This window comes from Saimiri boliviensis, chromosome 7 (genome assembly GCF_048565385.1).
Source record: "Saimiri boliviensis isolate mSaiBol1 chromosome 7, mSaiBol1.pri, whole genome shotgun sequence".
Classification (NCBI taxonomy): domain Eukaryota; kingdom Metazoa; phylum Chordata; class Mammalia; order Primates; family Cebidae; genus Saimiri; species Saimiri boliviensis.
This window is the reverse complement of record NC_133455.1, coordinates 102032480-102053815: the sequence shown is the minus strand read 5'-3', so window position 1 is coordinate 102053815 and position 21336 is coordinate 102032480. Positions and strand designations below refer to the sequence as shown.

Below are 21336 nucleotides of genomic sequence, written 5' to 3'. Positions count from 1 at the left end.
ATAAATCCACAAAGACGGGAAGAAACCAGTGCAAAAAGGATGAAACCATCAAATACCTGAACACCTAATCTCTTCCCAGGGATCACAACTCCTCAAGGGAACAGAACAAGACAGAGATTGAGTTTGACTAACTGACAGAAGCAGGCTTCAGAAGGTGGGTAATAACAAACTTCTCTGAGGTAAAAGACCATGTTCTAACTCAATGCAAAGAAACTAAGAACCTTGAAAAAAGGCTGGATGAAATGCTAACTAAAATAAACAGCTTAGAGAAGAACATAAATGACTTGATGGAGCTGAAAGACATGGCAAGAGAACTTTGTGAGGCATACAAAGCTTTCAACAGCCAAATCGACTAAGCAGAAGAAAGGATATCAGAGATTGAAGATCAAATCAATGAACTAAAATGAGAAGGCAAGATTAGAGAAAAAAGAGTGAAAACAAATGAACAAAGCCTCCAAGAAATATGAGATTATATGAAAAGACCTAATCTACGCTTGATCAGCGTACCTGAATGTGATGAAGAGAATGAATCCAACCTGGAAAACACTCTTCAGGATATTATCCAAGAGAACTTCCCCAACCTAACAAGGCAGGCCAATATTCAAATCCAGGAAATACAGAGAGCACCACAAAGATACTCCTCAAGAAGAGGAACCCCAAGGCACATAATCATCAGACTCACCAGGGTTGAAATGAAGGAAAAAATCCTAAGGGCAGCCAGAAAGGTTGAGTCACCCACAAAGGAAAGACCATCAGACTCACAGTGGATCTCTTGGCAGAAACCCTAGAAGCTAGAAGGGAGTGGGGGCCAATATTCAACATTCTTAAAGGAAAGTACTTTCAACCAGGAATTTCATATCTGGCCAAACTAAGCTTCATAAGTGAAGGAGAAACAAAATCCTTTACAGACCAGCAATCGCTGAGAGTTTTCATCACTACAAGACCTGCCTTACAAGAGCTCCTGAAGGAAGTACTAAACATAGAAAGGAACAAGTAGTACCAGCCACTGCAAAAATGTACCAATTGGTAAAGAACAACAATGCAATGAAGAAACCATATCAACAAATAGGCAAACAACCAGCCAGTAACAAAATGGCAGGATCAAATTCAAACATAGCAATATTAACGTTGAATGTAAGTGGCATAAATGCCCCAATCAAAAGACACAGACTGGCAAACTGGATAAAAAGTCAAGACCGATCAGTGTGGTGTGTTCAGGAGACCCATCTCATGTGCCAAGACTCACACAGACTCAAAATAAAGGGATGGAAGATTTACCAAGCAAATGGACAGCCAAAAAAAGCAGGGGTAGTAATCCAAGTCTCTGATAAAATTGATTTTAAACCAACAAAGATCAAAAGAGACAAATAAGGGCATTACATAATGGTAAAAGGATCAATGCAACAAGAAGAGCTAACTTTCCTAAATATATATGCACCCAATGCAGGAGCACCAGGTACATAAAGCAAGTTCTTAAAGACCTAGAAAGAGACTTAGACTCCTGCACAATAGTAGTGGGAGACTTTAACACTCCACTGACAATATTGGGCAGATCAACGAGACAGAAAGTCAACAAGGATAACCAGGACTTGAACACAGATCTGGACCAAGTGAACCTAATAAGACATTTATAGAACACTCCACCCCAAATCCACAGAATACACATTCTTTTCAGCACCACATCACACTTTAAAATTGACCACATATTTGGAAGTAAATTACTCCTCAGGAAATGCAAAAGATCGGATATAATAACAAACAGTCTCTCAGACCACAGTACAATCAAATTAGAACTCAGGATTAAGAAAAGCACTCAAAACCACACAATCACACTAACTGAACAACTACTCCTGAGTGAAGAATGGATAAACAGTGAAATAAAGGCAGAAATAAAAATGGTCTTCAAAACCAATGAGAATGAAGATACAACATACCAGAATCTCTGGGACACATTTAAAGTAGTGTCTTGAGGAAAATTTATAGCAATAAATGCTCACATGAGAAGCAAGGGAAGATCTAAAAATCAACATCCTATCATCAGAACTGAAAGAGCTAGAGGAGCAAGACAAAGAAAACTCAAAAGCTAGCAGAAGACAAGAAATAACTAAGATCAGAGCAGAACTGAAGAAGATAGAGACACAAAAACCTTTCAAAAAATCAATAAATCCAGGAACCGTTTTTTTTTTTTTTTTTGGTTTTTTTCCAAAAGATCAACAAAATAGACAAACCACTAGCTAGACTAGTAAAAAAGAAAAGAGCAAAGACTTGAATAGATGCAATAAAAAAAGATAAAGGGGAGATCACCACCAATTCCTCAGAAATACAATCTGTCAGAGATTACTACAAACAACTCTATGCACATAAACCAGTAGACCTGGAAGAAATTGATAAATTCCTGGACACTTGCACACTCCCAACACCAAATCAGGAAGAAGTTGAAACCCTGAATAGACCAATAACAAGGGCTGAAGTTGAGGCAGCAATTAATAGCCTACCAACCAAGAAAAGTCCAGGTCCAGACAGGTTCACAGCTGAATTCTACCAGGCATACAAAGAGGAACTGGTACCATTCCTGTTGAAACTATTCCAAACAATACAAAAAGAGGGAATCCTTCCCAAATCATTTTATGTGGCTAACATCATCCTGATACAAAAATCCAGCAGAGACTCAACTAAAAAAGACAACTACAGGCCAATATCCATGATGAACATTGATGTAAAAATCTTCAATAAAATCCTGGCAAACCAAATCCAACAGCATATCAAAAAGCGTATCCACCATGATCAAGTAGGCTTCATCTCAAGGATATAAGCCCGGTTCAACAAACACAAATCTATAAACATAATTCACCACATAAACAGAATCAAAGAGAAAAACCACATGATCATCTCAATAGATGAAAAGAAGGCCTTTTACAAAATTCAACAGCCCTTTATGCTAAAAACTCTCAATAAGCTAGGTATCAATGGAATGTAACTCAAAATAATAAAAGCTATTTACGACAGACCCACAGCCAATATCATACTGAACAGGCAAAACCAAGAAGCATTCCCTTCAGAATCTGGCACTAGACAAGGATGCCCTCTCTCACCACTCCTATTCAATAGAGTATTGGAAGTTCTAGCCAGAGCAATCAGGCAAGAAAAAGAAATAAAGGACATTCAATTAGGAAAAAAAGAGGTCAAACTGTCCCTATTTGCAGACGACATGATCGTATATTTAGAAGATCCCATCATCGCAACCCAAAATCTCCTTAAGCTGATAAGCAACTTCAGCAAAGTCTCAGGATACAAAATCAATGTGCAGAAATCACAAGCATTCTTATACACCAACAACAGACAGAGAGCCAAGTCATGAGCGAACTCCCATTTACAATTGCTACAAAGAGAATAAAATACCTAGGAATACAACTAACAAAGGATGAAAAAGATCTCTTCAAGGAGAACTACAAACCACTGATCAAGAAAATAAGAGAGGACACAAACAGATGGAAACATATTCTATGCTCATGGTTAGGAAGAATCAATATCGGGAAAATGGCCATACTGTCCAAAGTAATTTATAGATTCAATGCTATCCCTGTCAAGCTACCATTTACCTTCTTCATAGAATGGGAAAAAAACACTTTAAACTTCATATGGAACCAAAAGAGAGCCCACATAGCCAAGACAATCCTAAGCAAAAAGAACAAAGCTGGAGGCATCATGCTACCTGACTTCAAACTATACTACAAAGCTACAGTAATCAAAACAGCATGGCACTGGTATCAAAACAGAGATATAGACCAATGGAACAGAACAGAGGCCTCAGAAGCAATGCCACACATCTACAACCATTTACTCTTTGACAAACCAGACAAAAACAAGCAATGGGGAAAGGATTCACTGTTTAATAAATGGTGTTGGGAAAACTGGCTAGACATATGCAGGAAGCTGAAACTGGACCCCTTCCTTACACCTTATACAAAAATTAACTCCAGATGGATTAAAGATTTAAACAGAAGAACTAACACCATAAAAACCCTAGCAGAAAACCTAAGCAACACCATTCAGGACATAGGCACAGGCAAGGACCTCATGACTAAAACACCAAAAGCATTGACAACAAAAGCCAAAATAGACAAATGGAATCTAATTAAACTTAAGAGCTTCTGCACAGCAAAAGAAATAATTATTAGAGTAAACTGGCAACCAACAGAAAGGGAAAAATTTTTTGCAATCTACTCATCTGACAAAGGCCTACTATTTAGTATCTACAAAGAACTAATGCAGATTTACAGGAAAAAAACAAACAAATAAACCCATTCAAAAGTGGATGAAGGGTATGAACAGGTGCTTTTCAAAAGAAGACATTTATGCAGCCAACAAACATATGAAAAAACGCTCATCATCATTGGTCATTAGAGAAATGCAAATCAAAACCATATTGAGACACCATCTCACGCCAGTTAGAATGGCAATCATTAAAAAATCTGGAGACAACAGATGCTGGAGAGAATGTGGAGAAAAAGGAACACTTTTACACTGTTGGTGGGAGTATAAATCAGTTAAACCATTATGGAAAACCATGTGATTTCTCAAGGATCTAGAAATAGAAATTGCATATTTGACTCAGCAATCCCATTACTGGGTATATACCCAAAGGATTATAAATCATTCTATCATAAAGACACATGCACATGCATGTTCATTGTGGTGCTGTTTATGATAGCAAAGACCTGGAACCAACCCAAATTCCCATCGATGATGGACTGGACAAAGAAAATGTGGCATATACATAACATGGAATACTATGCAGCCATAAAAAACGATGAGCTCGTGTCCTTTGTAGAGACATGGATGAACCTAGAAACCATCATTCTCAGCAAACTGACACAAGAACAGAAAACCAAACACCACGTTTTCACTCATAGGTGGGTGATGAACAATGAGAACACTTAGGCACAGGGAAGCGAACAACACTCACAGGGCTAGGTGGGGTGCGGGGGGGAAGTATTGGGGGCAGGGAGGATGGGGAGGGATAACACTGGGAGAAATGCCTGATATAGGTGACGGGGGGTGGGGAGAATGGAGACATCAAACCACCATGTATGTACCTAGGCAACAATCCTGCAGGATCAGGATGTGCACATGTACCCCAGAGCCCAAATACAATTAAAAAGAAAAAAAAAGAAAATAAGTGAAACATAAAAAAAACACAGAAAAATAATACAAAGAAATTAGAAAAACAATTTAGGATATGAAAGGGAAATTCAACAAAGAGATAGAAATCATAAAAAAGAAACAAACAGAAACCATGGAACCACAAAATTCAATAAAAAACATAAAAAATACAATAAAGAGTATCAACAGTATACTTGATAAAGCAGAAGACAGAATTGCAGAACTCAATGATAAATCTTTGAAATAACCAACTAAAAGAAAAAGAAATTTATTTTTATTTTTAGTTAAAAAAACCTTTGCAACACATGGGACATCATAACGTGACCAAATATTTGAATTTTGGGTGTTCCAGAAGGAGTAGAGATGGATAATGGCATTGAAAACTTATTTAATAAAATAATAGCTGAAACTTTTCAGGTTTTTGTTGTTGTTGTTGTTGTTATACTTTAAGTTCTGGGGTACCTTTGCAGAATGTGCAGTTTGTTACATAGGTATGCATGTGCCATGGTGGTTCACTGCACCCATCAACCTGTCATCTACATTAGGTATTTCTCCTAATGCTAACCCTCTCCTAGGTCCCCACTTCCTGACAGGCCCCAGTGTGTGATGCTTCCCTCCCTGTGTCCATGTGTTCTCATTGTTCAACACCCACTTACAATTGAGAACATGCAGTGTTTGGTTTTCTGTTCTTGTGTTAGTTTGCTGAAAATGATGGCTTCCAGATTCATCCATGTCTCTCCAAAGGACATGAACTCATCCTTTTTTATAGCTGCATAGTATTCCAGGGTGTTTATGTACCACATTTTCTTTAACCGGTCTATCAATGATGGGCATTTGGGCTAGTTCCACATCTTTGCTACTGTAAACAGTGCTACAATAAACATATGTGTGCATGTGTCTTTATAGCAGAATCATTTATAATCCATTGGGTATATACCCAGTAATGGGATTGCTGGGTGAATCACCACACTGTCTTCCACATGGCTGAACTAATTTATACTCCCACCAACAATGTAAAATCATTCCTGTTTCTTCACATCCTCTCCAGCATCTGTTGTTCCCTGATTTTTTAATGATCGCCATTCTAACTGGTGTGAGATGGTATCTCATGGTGGTTTTAATTTGCATTTCTCCAATGACCAATGATGATGAGCTCTTTTTCATATGCTTGCTGGCTGCATAAATGTCTTCTTTTGAGAAGTGTCTGTTCATATCCTTCACCCACTTTGTGACGGGGTTGGTTTTTTTTTCTTGTAGATTTGTTTAAGTTTTTTGTAGATTCTGGATATTAACCCTTTGTCAAATGGATTGCAAAATTTTTTTCCTTCATTCATGTCCTTTGCATTCATGTCCTTTGCAGGGACATAAAATAAACTGGAAACCATTATTCTCAGCAAAATAACACAAGAACAGAAAACTAAACATGTTCTTACTCATAAGTGGGAGTTGAATGATGAGAACACATGGACACAGGGAGGGGAACATCACACACTGGGGCCTGTCGAGGGTGGGGGACTAGGGGAGGGATAGCATTAGAAGAAATACCTAAGGTAGATGATGGGGTGATGGATGCAGCAAACCACCATGTCATGTGTATACCTATGTAACAAACTGCACATTCTGCAAAGGTACCCAGAACTTAAAGTATAATAATAATTTTTTTAAAGTCTGTTTTATCAGAGGATTGCAGTTCCTAGTTTTTTCTTTTCTTTCTTTCTTTCCTTTTTTTTTTTCTTTCCATTTTCTTGGTAAATATTCCTTCATCTCTTTCTTTTGAGCCTATGTGTGTCTCTGCATGTGAGATGGGTCTCCTGAATACACCACACCTGTGGGGTTGACTCTGTACCCAAATTGTCAGTCTGTGTCTTTTAATTGGGGCATTTAGCCAGTTTACATTTAAGGTTAATATTATTATGTGTGAATTTGATCCTGTCATTGTGATGCTCACTGGTTATTTTGCCCATTCATTGATGCAGTTTCTTCATATTGTCAATGCTTTTTATAATTTGGTTTGTTTTTGCAGTAGCTGTTACCAGTTGTTCCTTTCCTTGTTTAGTGCTTTTTTTAGAAGCTCTTGTAAGGCAGGCCTGGTGGTGACAAAATATCAGCATTTTCTTGTTTATAAAGAATTATATTATCTCCTTCACTTATGAGGCTTAGTTTGACTGGATATAAAATTCTGGGTTGAAAATTCTTTTCTTTAAAAATGCTGAATATTGGTCCCCACTCTCTTCTAGCTTGTAGGATTTCTGCCAAGAGATCTACTGTTAGTCTGATAAACTTCCCATTGTGGGTAACTCAACCTTTCTCTCTGACTGCCCTTAACATTTTTTTCCTTCATTTCAACCTTGGTGAATCTGACACTTCTGTGTCTTGGGGTTGCTCTTCTCAAGAAATATTTTTGTGGTGCTCTCTGTATTTCTTGAATTTGAATGTTGGCCTGTCCTACTAGGTTGTGGAAGTTCTCCTAAATAATATCCTGAAGAGTTTTCCAACTTGGTTCCATTCTCCCCATCAATTTCAGGTACACCAAACATAGATTTGGTCTTTTCACATAGTCCCATATTTTTTGGAGGCTTTATTCATTTATTTTTATTCTTTATTCTCTAATCTTTTCTTCCCACTTTATTTCATTAAGTTGATCTTAGTCTCTGATGTTCTTTCTTCTGCATGATTGATTCATCTATTAATGCTTGTGTATGCTTCACAAAGCGCTCATGATGTGTTTTTCTGCTCCACCAGGTCATTCATGTTCTTCTCTAAACTGGTTATTCTAGTTAGCAATTGATCTAACCATTTTACAAAGTTCTTAGCTTTCTTGCATTGTATTAGATCATGCTCCTATATCTCAGAGGATTTTATTACCCACCTTCTGAAGCCTACTTCTGTCAATATGTCAAGTTCATTCTCCATCCAGATTTTGTTCCCTTGCTAGTGAGAAGTTGTGGTCCTTTGGAGGATAAGAGGTGCTCTGGTTTTTGGAAATTTTAGCAATTTTGCATTGGTTTCTCCTCATCTTCTATGAAGACAGACCAAGGATTTATCTATCTTTAGTCTTCATGTTAGTGACCTTAGTAATGGGATCTCTGAGTGGATGCCTTTTGATTAGTGTTGCTGCTATTCCCTTTTGTTTGTTAGGTTTTCTTCTAACAGGCCCCTCTGTTGCAGGTCTGCTGGAGTTTGCTGGAGGTCCACTCAATACCCTGTTTGCCTGGGTATCACCAGGGGACACCACAGAACAGCAAAGACTGCTACCTGTTCCTTCCTCTGGAAGCTTCATCCCAGAGGGGCACCCACCAGATGCCAGCCAGAGCTCTCCTGTATGAGGTGTCTGTCAGCCCCTACTGGGAGTGTCTCCTATTCAGGATACACGGAGGTCAGGGACTCACTTGAGGAGGTAGTCTGACCCTTTTCAGAGCTCAAACACTGTGCTGGGAGATCTGCTGCTTTCTTCAGAGCTGTCAGGCAGTTTTAAAAGATACTTAGATATCCAGATACAAGAAGCTGAAAGGCCTCCAAATAGATACACCTTTCCATACAAAATGTCTTCTCCAAAGCACATTATATTCAAACTGTGAAAAGTCCAAGATAAAAAAGTAATTTTAAATACAAGAGAAAACTGTTCACTCACATGCAAGGAAACCCAGAAGAGATGAATAGGGGTTTTCCCAGCAGAAATCTTATAGGCCAGGAAAGAAAGGTATGGTATATTCCAAGTGCTAAAAGAAAAAAAAGTCAACCTAAAATGCAATATCCAGCAAAGCTATCCTTCCAAAGTGAAGAAGATATACGGTCTTTCCCAGATAAGCAAAAAAACAAGGAAATTTATCACCACTAGATTGGTCCTACAAGAAACACTTAAGGAAATCCTATATCTGGAAGTGTCTGTCATCATGAAAGCATATGAAAGTATAAAATTTACTAAGCAGGCAAATGAGAAAAAAAGGACTTAAATGTTACCACCACAGAAAACCACAAAATGACATTAATAAATAATAAGAGAGAAGAAATAAAGGATGTACAAAACAAGAAAAAACAATGATTAAAATGACAGGGATATGTATTTATCTATCAACAATAACCTTGAAAGTCCACTTAAAAGATATAGATTAGCTGAATGAATATAGAAACAATGGCCCAAATATAAGTAAGTTTCTTCTGGCCTAGAAGAAACTGACTTCACCTGTGAAGATAGACATAGACTGAAAGTGAAGGAATGGAAAAAGATATTCCAGCCTGGTGCAGTGGCTCATGCCTGTAATCCCAGAGCTTTGGGATGCCAAGACGGGCGGACCATGAGGTCAAGAGATAGAAACCATCCTGGCCAACATGGTGAAACCCAGTCTCTACTAAAAAAAAATACAAAAATTAGCTGGGCGTGGTGGCATGTGCCTGTAGTGCCAGCTACTTGGGAGGCTGAGGCAGGAGAATTGCTTGAACCTGGGAGGCAGAGGTTGCAGTGAGCTGAGATCATGCCACTGCACTCCAGCCTGGTGCCTGGCGACAGAACAAGACTCTGTCTCAAAACAAAACAAAACAACAACAACAAAAAAGAGATTCCATGGAAATGAAAACCAAAAGCAATTAGAAGAGTAGAAATAGCTATACTTAGAAAAAGTGAACTTTAAATTAAAAAGAGTTGAAAAAAAAGACAAATATACTGATAAGTGAGTCAATTCATTAAGAGGCTAGAACAATTCTAAATACACATATACCCAACAATGAAGCACTCAGACATATATAAAGCAAATATTATTAGGTTTGAAGGGAGAGACTCCAATACAGTAATAGTTGGCACTTCAACTATTCATCTTAACATTGAACATGTCATCTAGACAGAGAACCCACAAACATCAGATAGAAACTAGAGTTTAGACCAAATGTGCCTAACAGACATTTACAGAATATTTCATTCAACAGCTGTAGAATATACATTCTTTTCATCAGCACACAAAACACTTTCCAGAATAGACCATATTCAAGGCCACAAAACAAGTCTCAACAAATTTTTAAAACGCAAAATTACATAAAGTCTCTTATCAGACCACAATGGAATAAATTGGAAATCAACAAGAGGAATTTTGAAAACTGTAAGAATGCATGGAAATTAAGCAACATGCTTCTGAATGATCTTTTGGTTAATGAAGAAATTAAGAAGGAAATGAAAATATTTCTTGAAACAAGTGAAAGTAGAAACACAACACACCAAAGCCTATGGGATACAACCATGGCACAGCTTAGAAGGAATTTGTAGCAATAAACACCTACATCAAAAAGTAGAAAGATTCCTAATAAACAATCTAATGATGCATCTCAGCACACTAGAAAAAAAAGATCAAATCAAATCCAAAATGTGTAGAAGGAAAGAAATAATATAGATCAGAGCAGAACTAAATAAAATAGAGCCTAAAAACCTATACAAACAATGAACAAAAAGCTGACTTTTTGAAAGGATGAAATCAAACTTTTGCTAAAAGAAGTGCAAAAAGTCAAATAAAAATTACAAACAGAGAGACATTACAACTGATACCGCAGAAATATAAAAGTTTATCAGAGACTAATACGAGCAACAATACATTCACAAACTAGTAAACCTAGAAGAAAGGATAAATTCCTGTACACATACTATCTACCCAAGATTAATCAAGGAAGAAACAGGAATCCTGAACAGATCAATCATGAATAATGAGATTAAATCAGTAATTAAAAGTCTCCAGACACAGGAAAACCCAGGACTAGATGGCTTTACTGCTGACTTCCATCAAACTAAAAGAAAATCTAACATCAATTCTTTTCAAACTATTCCAAAAAATCAAATAAGAAGGCATTCTTCCTAACTAAAGCTATGAGACCAGCATTATCCTGATAACAAAACCAGAAAAGTAAGCAACAGAAAGAGAAAAATATACACCATTATCCGTAATGAAAGCTCTCAACAAAATGCCAGCATGGTGGCTCACACCTATAATCCCAGCACTTTGGGAGGCCAAAGAAGGCAGATCACTTGAGCCTGGGAGACTGAGACCAGCCTGGGCCACACAGTGAAAGTCCATCTCTACAAAAAATTACAAAAGTGGGCGGGGTGTGATGGCACATGCCTGTGGTCCCAGCTACTTGGGAGACTGAGGTGGGAGGATTGCCTGAGTCCAAGAAGTCAAGGCTGCAGTGAGCTAAGATGTGCTACCTCACTCCAGCCTGGACAATAGAGTGAGATCCAGTTAAAAAAAAAAAAAAAAGGCAGTGGGAAGGGGGGCAAAGGGTATGAATAGACATTTCTCAAGATAACAATATGGAAATTTCCCCAAAAAACTAAAAATAGAACTTCACAGTATGATCCAGAATTCCTATTTATCCAAAGGAAAGGGAATCAGTATACCAAAGGAATACCTCCATGTCATTGCAAATCATTGAATATCATTTTGTAATGTCTGAATAGTACTCCATTGTGTATATGCACCACATGTTCCTTATCCATTCATCTGTTGATGGACACTTAGATTGCTTCCGAATCTTAGCAATTGTAAACAGTGCTGCAGCAAACATAGGAGTGCAGACATCTCTTGGATATACTGATTTCCTTTTTGGGGGTATATGTTCAGCCATGGGATTGCTTAATCATATGGTAGCTCAATTTTTAGTTTTGTGAGGAACCTCCAAACGGTTCCCCATATGGCTGTACTAATTTACCTTCCCACCAACAGTGTTCAGGGGCTCTCTTTCCTTCATGTCCTCACCAGCATGTGCTATTGTCTATTTTTTGGATATAAACCATTTAACTGGGGTAATAGGAAATCTCATTGTATTTTTGATTTGCATTCCTCTGATGATCAATGATGTTGAGCACTTTTTCATATGCCTATTATGTTAAGTGAGATAAGCCAGTTGCAGAAAGACAAACATCACATGATCTCACTTATTTCTGGGATCTAAAAAGCAAAACAACTGAACTCATGGACATATACAGTAGAAGGATGGTTCCCAGAGGCTAGGAAAGGCAGTGAGGGGCTGGGGAGAAGGTGGGGATGGGTACAAAAAATAGAAAAAATTAGTAAAACCTACTATCGATAGCACAATAGGGTGACTCTGGTCAATAATAATGTAAGTATATATTTTTAAAGTTAAAGACTGTAATTGGATTGTTAACACAAAGGATAAATGCTTGAGGGGATGGAAACCTCATTCTCCATGATGTGCTTATTTCACATTACACAGCTGTATCAAAACATCTCGTGTACTCCATAAATATATATACCTACCATGTACTCACAGACATTTTAACAAATAATTTTAAAAAGTTTATGAACAAAGGAATAACTGCACCACCATGTTTATTGCAACACTATTCACAATAGCCAAGATACGAAATCAATCTAAGTGTCCATCAATGGATGAATGAATAAATAAACATGCTACGTATATATACACAATGGAATACTATTCAGTCCTAAAAAAAGTATTAAATCTTACTATTTGCAGCAACGTGGATGGTCTGGATGACATTACGTTATGCGGAATAAGCCAGGCACAGAAAGGCAAATATCACATGTTCTCACTTGCAAGGGGGAGCTAAAAAAGTCATCTCATCGAGATAGAGAGTAAATGATAGTTACCAGAGGCTGGGAAGGGTATGTGTGTGGTGGGCAGGCAGGATGAAGAGAGGAAGGTTAATAGGTTAATAGGTACAAACATAGAGTTAAACAGAAAAAATAAGCTCTAGTGTTCAATAGCACAGTACGGTGACTATAGTTAAAAACAACATATTGTATATTTTAAAATAGCTAGAAGAGAAGATTTGAAATGTTATCAACACAAAGAAATGATAAATGTTTGAGGTGAAAGGTATCCTAAATACCCTGACTTGATCGTTTACACTCATGCAGCATTCTATGCATGAGTCAAAGCAACATATGGACCCCATAAATATGTACACACATTATAGATCAGTAAAAATCATTTAAAAAAGAGAATAGTGCATTGGGAGAACAAGCTTCCAGAAAACAACAGGTAAAATCCAAATTGGAAGATCTTCTCTGAAGAAAGATTGCGATTATTTGTAAATCATAACTCGAAGTCAACGTACATTAAAAGGGAGAATAGAATTATGAAAGTTTAAAATAAAAATTTAAAATTTATATCAGAGCTTAATGAATCTTTAATATATAATTCAATATCTTATCCACTCATCTTGAAAAGAATGTATAGACTAAGAAATGAATATGTTGAAAACAAGGAAGCCCGAAGACCAATAATGTATCTGAGTCAGGGAATCCAACTCTTCTAAAATTGTACTACAGAGGTAGTTGTATGCGAATTTTTTCTTTGTACCAGTTTAAAGTTGCCTAATAAAAACTTTGGTCTGGGGCGGGGGGGTGGGGAGGTGGGAAGAGATAGCATGGGGAGAAATGACAGATACAGGTGAGGGGACGGAAGGCAGCAAACCACACTGCCGTGTGTGTACCTATGCAACAATCTTGCATGTTCATCACATGTACCCCAAAACCTAAAATGCAATAAAAAAAGAAAAGAAAAAAAAAAAAGAGAACACTGGGGACTGGGTTTCCAGCAAAGCTTCCTGCTAAAAAAAAAAAAAAAAAAAAAAAAAAAAAAAAAAAAAAAAAAACCACTTTGGTCTTAGAGAAGGAATCTACAAGGCAATTCTTGACGTCTTTAAAATAATGTAAACCATAAGCCCAGACCTCTGGATGAGGTTTATTGATTCTAATATTATTGGGACTGATCTTACATAAATAAGTCTTTCGGGTAAGAATGAGTATTTGAGTCATCTTGGGAACTAATTCTTGAGAAATTGGGTGATTCAACATAAGGGTTTATTTATTTAAATAAATAACTGAATTCACATTTTTTTTTCCTAAACTGATTTGACTATGGATAACGTCTTTTTGTAGAATTGTAGTATTGACTAGTGGTTTGATGAAACTAAGTTTGGGAAAATTTGGGTAAATATTAGAAAATTAGGTTTCATTTCCTGAGAAAACAGGTTTGATACCATAAAAAGATTTTAAAAATGAAAATTGAGAATACGACGTATGATTAGCTCTAAAACAGTGAGAAATGAATACTCTGTCATAAACGTGCTGATTAAGAAAAAAGAGGGTATGTTAGAGAAGCCAGCAGTTTCTTTTACAGGAAGCCCGGGTTTGGGTACCTTACCAGAGCAAACCACTCCAACATCTTCATGGTGACTGCAGAAGTTATTTCCCCACCCAATGTGCCTGCATGACCAGAGATCTGACTCATCTCCATCACAGGAAATATCACTGAGCCAAATTCTTCCATATCCTGCAGAAACGTTTCCCAGACCCGTGCCGATGACAGCAGATGGACAGTCCAGCTGGCTACACACCACAGCCGCAGCGTTATGGTCCCAACCGTCATCACACACTGTGCCCCACCGGCTTTGAAAGTACACCTCCAGTCTTCCTGAGCAGCGGGTGCTGCCGCCCACCAGCCTCAGGCCCCACGTATCATTACCTGCATCAAGAACAATGAAGCAAGCAGTTAATGGGTGTGATGGTTTGTGTGTCAACTCGGCTGGGCTATGGTACCCAGTTACGTGGTCAAACACCAGTCTAGATGGTGCTGTGAAGGTGCTTTTTTTTTTTTAGATGTAATTAACATTTAAATCAGCAGACTTTGAGGAAAGCAGATCATTCTCTATAATGTGAGTGGGCTTCATTCAATCAGTTGAAGACCTTGAGAGAAAAGACTGAAGTCCTCCGCACTTTCTTGAGATTTAAGCCTGCAACATCAGCTCTTCTCTGCAGTCTGCTGGCCTCGCCTGCAGATTTTGGACTTATTTCCCCACTCGCTGTATAAGCCCCCATAATTTCTTATACAATGGATGAAACCAATTCCTTAAAATACATCTCTCTCCCTCTCTCTACATACATACATATATACATACACACACACGCACACACACACACACACATACACACACACACACACACAGAGAGAGAGAGAGAGAGAGAGAGAAAGACAGAGAGAGAGAGAGAGAGACTCACATTCTATTGGTTTTGTTTTCCCAGAGATCCCTGAATAACACAGATTTTGGTACTAACAGTGGTTCTAGAGGAACAAAATCTTATGGGTGAGTTTTATGAATTAATGCTGTAATTCATGACTTGATTCTAGAATTGGTTCTCTAATCTGATAAAAACTGAATGACACTAATGATTTATATCCAGTAGTAAAGAGGGCACTAATAGTCCATGGCATGATGTGTCAATAGATATATAGAAAATCTCATCATTAGATGCGCCTAATCAAATACTCATAGGAGGCACAGTTCTGGGCCATATTTGATACCTTAGGACATTTTTGTCAAATTTACAAGCATAATGAGACTGGCTGGCGACTCCCAATTGCACTGGACAATATACGAAAAGAAAAGGATGAGCTTAGAGATTCAAATTCCCAGCTGAACCGCAACATGACCTGCAAGATTTTACGTCTTCCCGGAAAGAAACTAGTGTCTCTTATAGCCACGGAACTGAGATTGCTGAAATCCCTCATCTGGTAAGGAGCTAAATTCTCAACCTCACAGGATGTCTCCTGTTAAAGTGAGGGCTTTGATTGGGACGGAATAGAATTCTGAAAATTGGGATGGGGTTATATGGGAAGACTCGATGAGGTCGGAAACATTGAAACCTCATATTCAACTGTTTCTCCTTTAGCGGTAGAGACGACCAACCTCTGTGTGAGAATATTAACCCTACTTTGCTTGAAGCAATTAAATCTCCACTGAGATAACTGTCTTGAAAGGCACTCCTGATTCTCCTCAGCACCCATCCCATCAACCCTCTCTACATCTAGACTCAAGTCCCAGTGGGTTCCAAAACATGAGGTACAAAATGTCTCATGTGGACACAAATAACCATGATTTTTCCAATTTGCACAGACAGAAATCAGAAATATGTGGGAATGAATACTAAGGATGTGAGATAATGCTGGAAGGAACATCAAGTTGGATCAGGATGAATTTCCTGATATGAGCCCTAAGCAGAAACTCTAGCCTTGATGCAGCTCAGGGTTGGCTAGAAAGGCTCTAACAGTTTGTTGGACATACATGGACCCAACGGTGGCCTGCCCTTAGTGAAGTTAAAGGCTAGGCCGCTTCTGTATACGGTAGGGAAAGGGATCCAAAGGGACATGGTCAAGGTCATCTACTAATTTCTTCCTTTACCTGTGTAAGTGGAAGAGTTCCAGGTGAAGTGAACTGAAGTCTAACTTGAAGACAGAGTCATGGTCCCTCAATCGATTTCCATATTTGAGCCAGTTTATAGACCCAGAAGCCCTTCCTGTGAGGACTGTTATTTCTCTTGTCGGGAAAGTATAAACAAGAACAAGTCTTACCTGAGCAGGCTACAATCACATCCTCTCTGTGTACACAATTATGCTTTCCCCATCCACGGTGTTTACAGTCCCAGATGTTTGACTCATTTCCGATGCAAGAAACATCATCCAGCCAGATAGGTCCGTATGCTGCTCTGAAATAGCCCACACCTACCATACGGATAGGCTGTCCGCATCCCAATTGTTTACACACAACAGCTGCATTCTTTGTGCTCCATAGGTCATGACACACAGTTCCCCACTCTCCTTGGTATTTCACCTCTAATCTCCCATAACAGGGACTATCATTCCCCACAAGCCTTAGGTCCAGATCTGACTTATCTGCAAGCAAGACAAAATCACATATTTGAGATTGAATGAGAGGGTCTTTTCAGAAGACTAAAGATGCTGTTTTCTTCACTCTTTAAATTCACCACTACAAGACTTTGCCTACTAGGTGATACTTCTGGATGAAGAGTTTCATTTGATAATTTTTTAATTCAATTTTTGGAGTAAAGATGTCTCTAATGGATGAAACAACAAAAGCAAATTTACTGAAGTAAAGCCTGGGGAACACTGTAACTCCTCCAAGAATGACTGCTTTGGATAAATGGGCAACGTGGAGGCATGCAGAGGAGTTCTTTGAGGTACGGATGTACTTAGGAGAAAACTCCGGCAGGTTTCTGCCGTGGAGTTCAGCATTAGCACCAAAGCTCATCCCCACATAGTCTCCATGTTCATTTGTCCACCTATGTTTTATAAGGTAAAGAAAAAAGTATGTACAGGAAATTGCCCTTTCATAAAATAAATTCCTTTCTTAAATCTTAATTTTACCGATGTTTACAGCACTTGAGAAATTTTGAGAAAATTTGACAATCTTTTCTTTCCTTTTTTCCTTCCTCCCTTCCTTTCTCTCCTTTCTTCTTCCTCTTTCCTCTTTTTCTTTTCTTTCTCTTTCTTTCTTTACTCTTTCTCTCCCTCTTTATTTTTTCTTTCTCTCTCTCCCTCCCTTCCCTCCTTCCTTTCTTTCTCTTTCTTTCTTCCTTTCTCTTTCTCTCTTTCTCTCTCTGTCTCCCTCCTTCCCTTCTTTCCCTCCCTCCCTCTATCCCTCCTTCCTCTTTCTTTCTTTCTTCTTTTCCAGGGTCTCACTCTGTCACCCAGCCTAGAGTGCTGTGGCACAGTCTTGGCTCACTACAACCTCTGCCTCCAGGATTCAAGGGATCCTCCCACCTCAGCCTTCTGAGTAGCTAAGATTACAGGCACACATCACTCATCCGGCTACTTTTTGTAGTTTTGGTACAGGCAGGGTTTTGCCATGTTGCCCAGGCCAGTCTAGAACTCCTGACCTCCTTTTGGCCTCTGAAAGTGCCAGGGTTACAGGCATGAGCCACCATGCCCAGCTAATAAATATTTTATTATGCAGCTACTACTATGATATATGAAAGTTATCATAGTTTATAATGGGTCACTTTAAAACTAGGTATCGACGGAACATATCTCAAAACAATAAAAGCTATTTACAACAAACCAACAGCCAATATCATACTGAATGGGCAAAAACTGGAAGCATTCCCTTTGAAATCTGGCACTAGATAAGGATGCCCTCTCTCACCACTCCTATTCAATATAGTACTGGAAGTTCTAGCCAGAGCAATCAGGCAAGAAAAAGAAATAAAGGGTATCCAAATTGGAAAGGAGGAAATCAAATTGTCTCTATTTGCAGATGACATGATTGTATATCTGGAAGACCCCATCATCTCAGCCCAAAATCTCCTGAAACTGATCAACAACTTCAGCAAAGTCTCAGGATACAAAATCAACGTGCAAAAATCACAAGCATTCCTATACACCAGTAATAGACTTCAAGAGAGCCAAATCAAGAACGAACTGCCATTCACAATTGCTACAAAGAGAATAAAATACCTAGGAATACAACTAACAAGGAACGTAAAGGACCTCTTCAAGGAGAACTACAAGCCATTGCTCAACGAAATAAGAGAGGATACAAACAGACGGAGAAACATTCCATGTCCATGGTTAGGAAGAATCAACATAGTGAAAATGGCCATACTGCCCAAAGTAATTTATAGATTCAACGCTATTCCCATCAAGCTACCAATGACCTTCTTCACAGAACTGGAAACAAACACCTTAAACTTCATATGGAACCAAAAGAGAGCCTGCATAGCCAAGTCAATTCTAAGCAAAAAGAACAAAGCAGGAGGCATCACACTACCGGACTTCAAACTATACTACAAGTCTACAGTAATCAAAACAGCATGCTACTGGTACCAAAACAGAGATATAGACCAATGGAACAGAACAGAGGCCTCAGAGGAAATACAACATACCCACAACCATCTGATCTTCGACAAACCTGACAAAAACAAGCAATGGGGAAAGGACTCCCTGTTTAATAAATGGTGTTGGGAAAACTGGCTAGCCATGTGCAGAAAGCAGAAACAGGACCCCTTCCTGACACCTTACACCAAAATTAACTCCAGATGGATTAAAGACTTAAACATCAGACCTAACACCATAAAAACCTTAGAAGAAAATCTAGGCAAAACCATTCAGAACATAGGTGTAGGCAAGGACTTCATGACCAAAACGCCAAAAGCAATGGCAACAAAAGCCAAAATAGACAAATGGGACCTAATCAAACTCCACAGCTTCTGCACGGCAAAAGAAACAGTCAGTAGAGTGAATCGGCAACCAACAGAATGGGAAAACATTTTTGCAGCCTACCCATCTGACAAGGGGCTGATATCCAGAATTTACAAAGAACTAAAGCAGATCTACAAGAAAAAAACAAACAAGCCCATTCAGAAATGGGCGAAGGATATGAACAGATACTTTACAAAAGAAGACATACAGGAGGCCAACAAACATATGAAAAAATGCTCATCATCACTGGTCATCAGAGAAATGCAAATCAAAACCACATTGAGATACCATCTCACACCAGTTAGAATGGCGATCATTAAAAAATCAGGAAACAACTGATGCTGGAGAGGATGTGGAGAAATAGGAACACTTTTACACTGTTGGTGGGAATGTAAATTAATTCAACCATTGTGGAAGACAGTGTGGTGATTCCTCAAGGATCTAAAAATAGAAATCCCATTTGACCCAGCAATCCCATTACTGGGTATATATCCAAAGGATTAGAAATCATTCTACTACAAGGACACGTGCACACGAATGTTCATTGCAGCACTGTTTACAATAGCAAAGACCTGGAACCAACCCAAATGCCCAACGATGATAGACTGGATAGGGAAAATGTGGTACATATACACCATGGAATATTATGCAGCCATCAAAAACGATGAGTTCACGTCCTTTGTAGGGACATGGATGAACCTGGAAAGCATCATTCTCAGCAAACTGACACAAGAGCAGAAATCAAACACCGTATATTCTCACTTATAGGTGGGTGTTGACCAATGAGAACACATGGACACAGGGAGGGGAGCACTACACACTGGGGTCCGTTGGGGGGAAATGGGGGAGGGGAGGGGGGTGGGGAGGTGGGAAGAGATAGCATGGGGAGAAATGACAGATACAGGTGAGGGGACGGAAGGCAGCAAAGCACACTGCCATGTGTGTACCTATGCAACAATCTTGCATGTTCATCACATGTACCTCCAAACCTAAAATGCAATAAAAAAAAAAACTGCACAACTACATGGAAACTGAACAACCTGCTCCTGAATGACTACTGGGTAAATAATGAAATGAAGGCAGAAACAAAGATGTTCTCGAAACCAATGAGAATGAAGACACCATATACCAGAGTCTCTGGGACACATTTAAAGCAGTGTCTAGAGGGAAATTTATAGCACTAAATGCCCACATGAGAAGCAAGGAAAGCCTTGACATCTTCAGAAAAAAAAAAAAGGAATAAAAAAAAGAGAAGTGAGGAAAGTTCTAAAATAGACACCCTAATGTCACAATTAAAAGAACCAGAGGAGCAAGATCAAATAAATTCAAAAGCTATCAGAAGACAAGAAATAACTAAGATCAGAGCAGAACAGAAGGAGATAGAGACACAAAAACCCTTCAAAAAACCAATGAATCCAGGAGCTGGTTTTTTTGAAAAGATCACAAAATAGATAGACCACTAATCAGAATAATAAAAAAGAAAAGAGAAAAGAATCAAATAGATGCAATAAAAAATGCTAAAGGGGAGATCACCACTGATTCCACAGAAATACAAACTACCATCAGAGATTACTACAAACACCTCTATGCACATAAACCAGTAAATCTAGAAGAAATGAATAATTCCTGGACACCTACACCCTCCCAAGAGTAAACCAGGAAGAACTTGAATCCCTGAATAGACCAATAACAAGGTCTGAGGTTGAGGCAGAAATTAATAGTGTACCAACCAAAAAAAGTCCAGGACCAGATGGATTCATAGTTGAATTCTACCAGAAGTATAAAGAGGAGCTGGTACCACTCCTTCTGAAACTATTCCAAAAAATACAAAAAGAGTGAATCCTATGTAACTCATTTTAGGAGACCAACATCATCCTAATACCAAAACCTGGCAGAGACACAACTAAAGAAGAAAATTTCAGGCCAATATCAATGATGAAGATTGATGTGAAAATCTTCAACAAAATACTGGCAAGCCAAATCCAACAGCACATCAAAAAGCTTTTCCATCATGATCAAGTTGGCTTCATCTAAATGATGCAAGGCTGGTTTAACATATGCAAATCTATAAATGTAATCCATCACATAAACAAAACCAAAGACAAAAACCACGATTATCTCAATAGATGAAGAGAAGGACTTCAACAAAAT

General features: G+C 38.5%; 1 protein-coding gene across 1 annotated transcript in view; it reads right to left on the bottom strand.

Annotated features, from left to right (window-relative positions):
- Positions 1-21336, bottom strand: part of CD163L1 (CD163 molecule like 1) — a 72862-nt gene that overhangs the window by 22313 nt on the left and 29213 nt on the right. The window contains exons 7-8 of the mRNA XM_074403149.1: positions 16540-16860; positions 14335-14655 (exon numbers count right to left, since the gene is read on the bottom strand). Coding sequence (XP_074259250.1) covers positions 14335-14655; positions 16540-16860 — 642 coding nt within the window. The remainder of the gene's footprint in view (positions 1-14334; positions 14656-16539; positions 16861-21336) is intronic.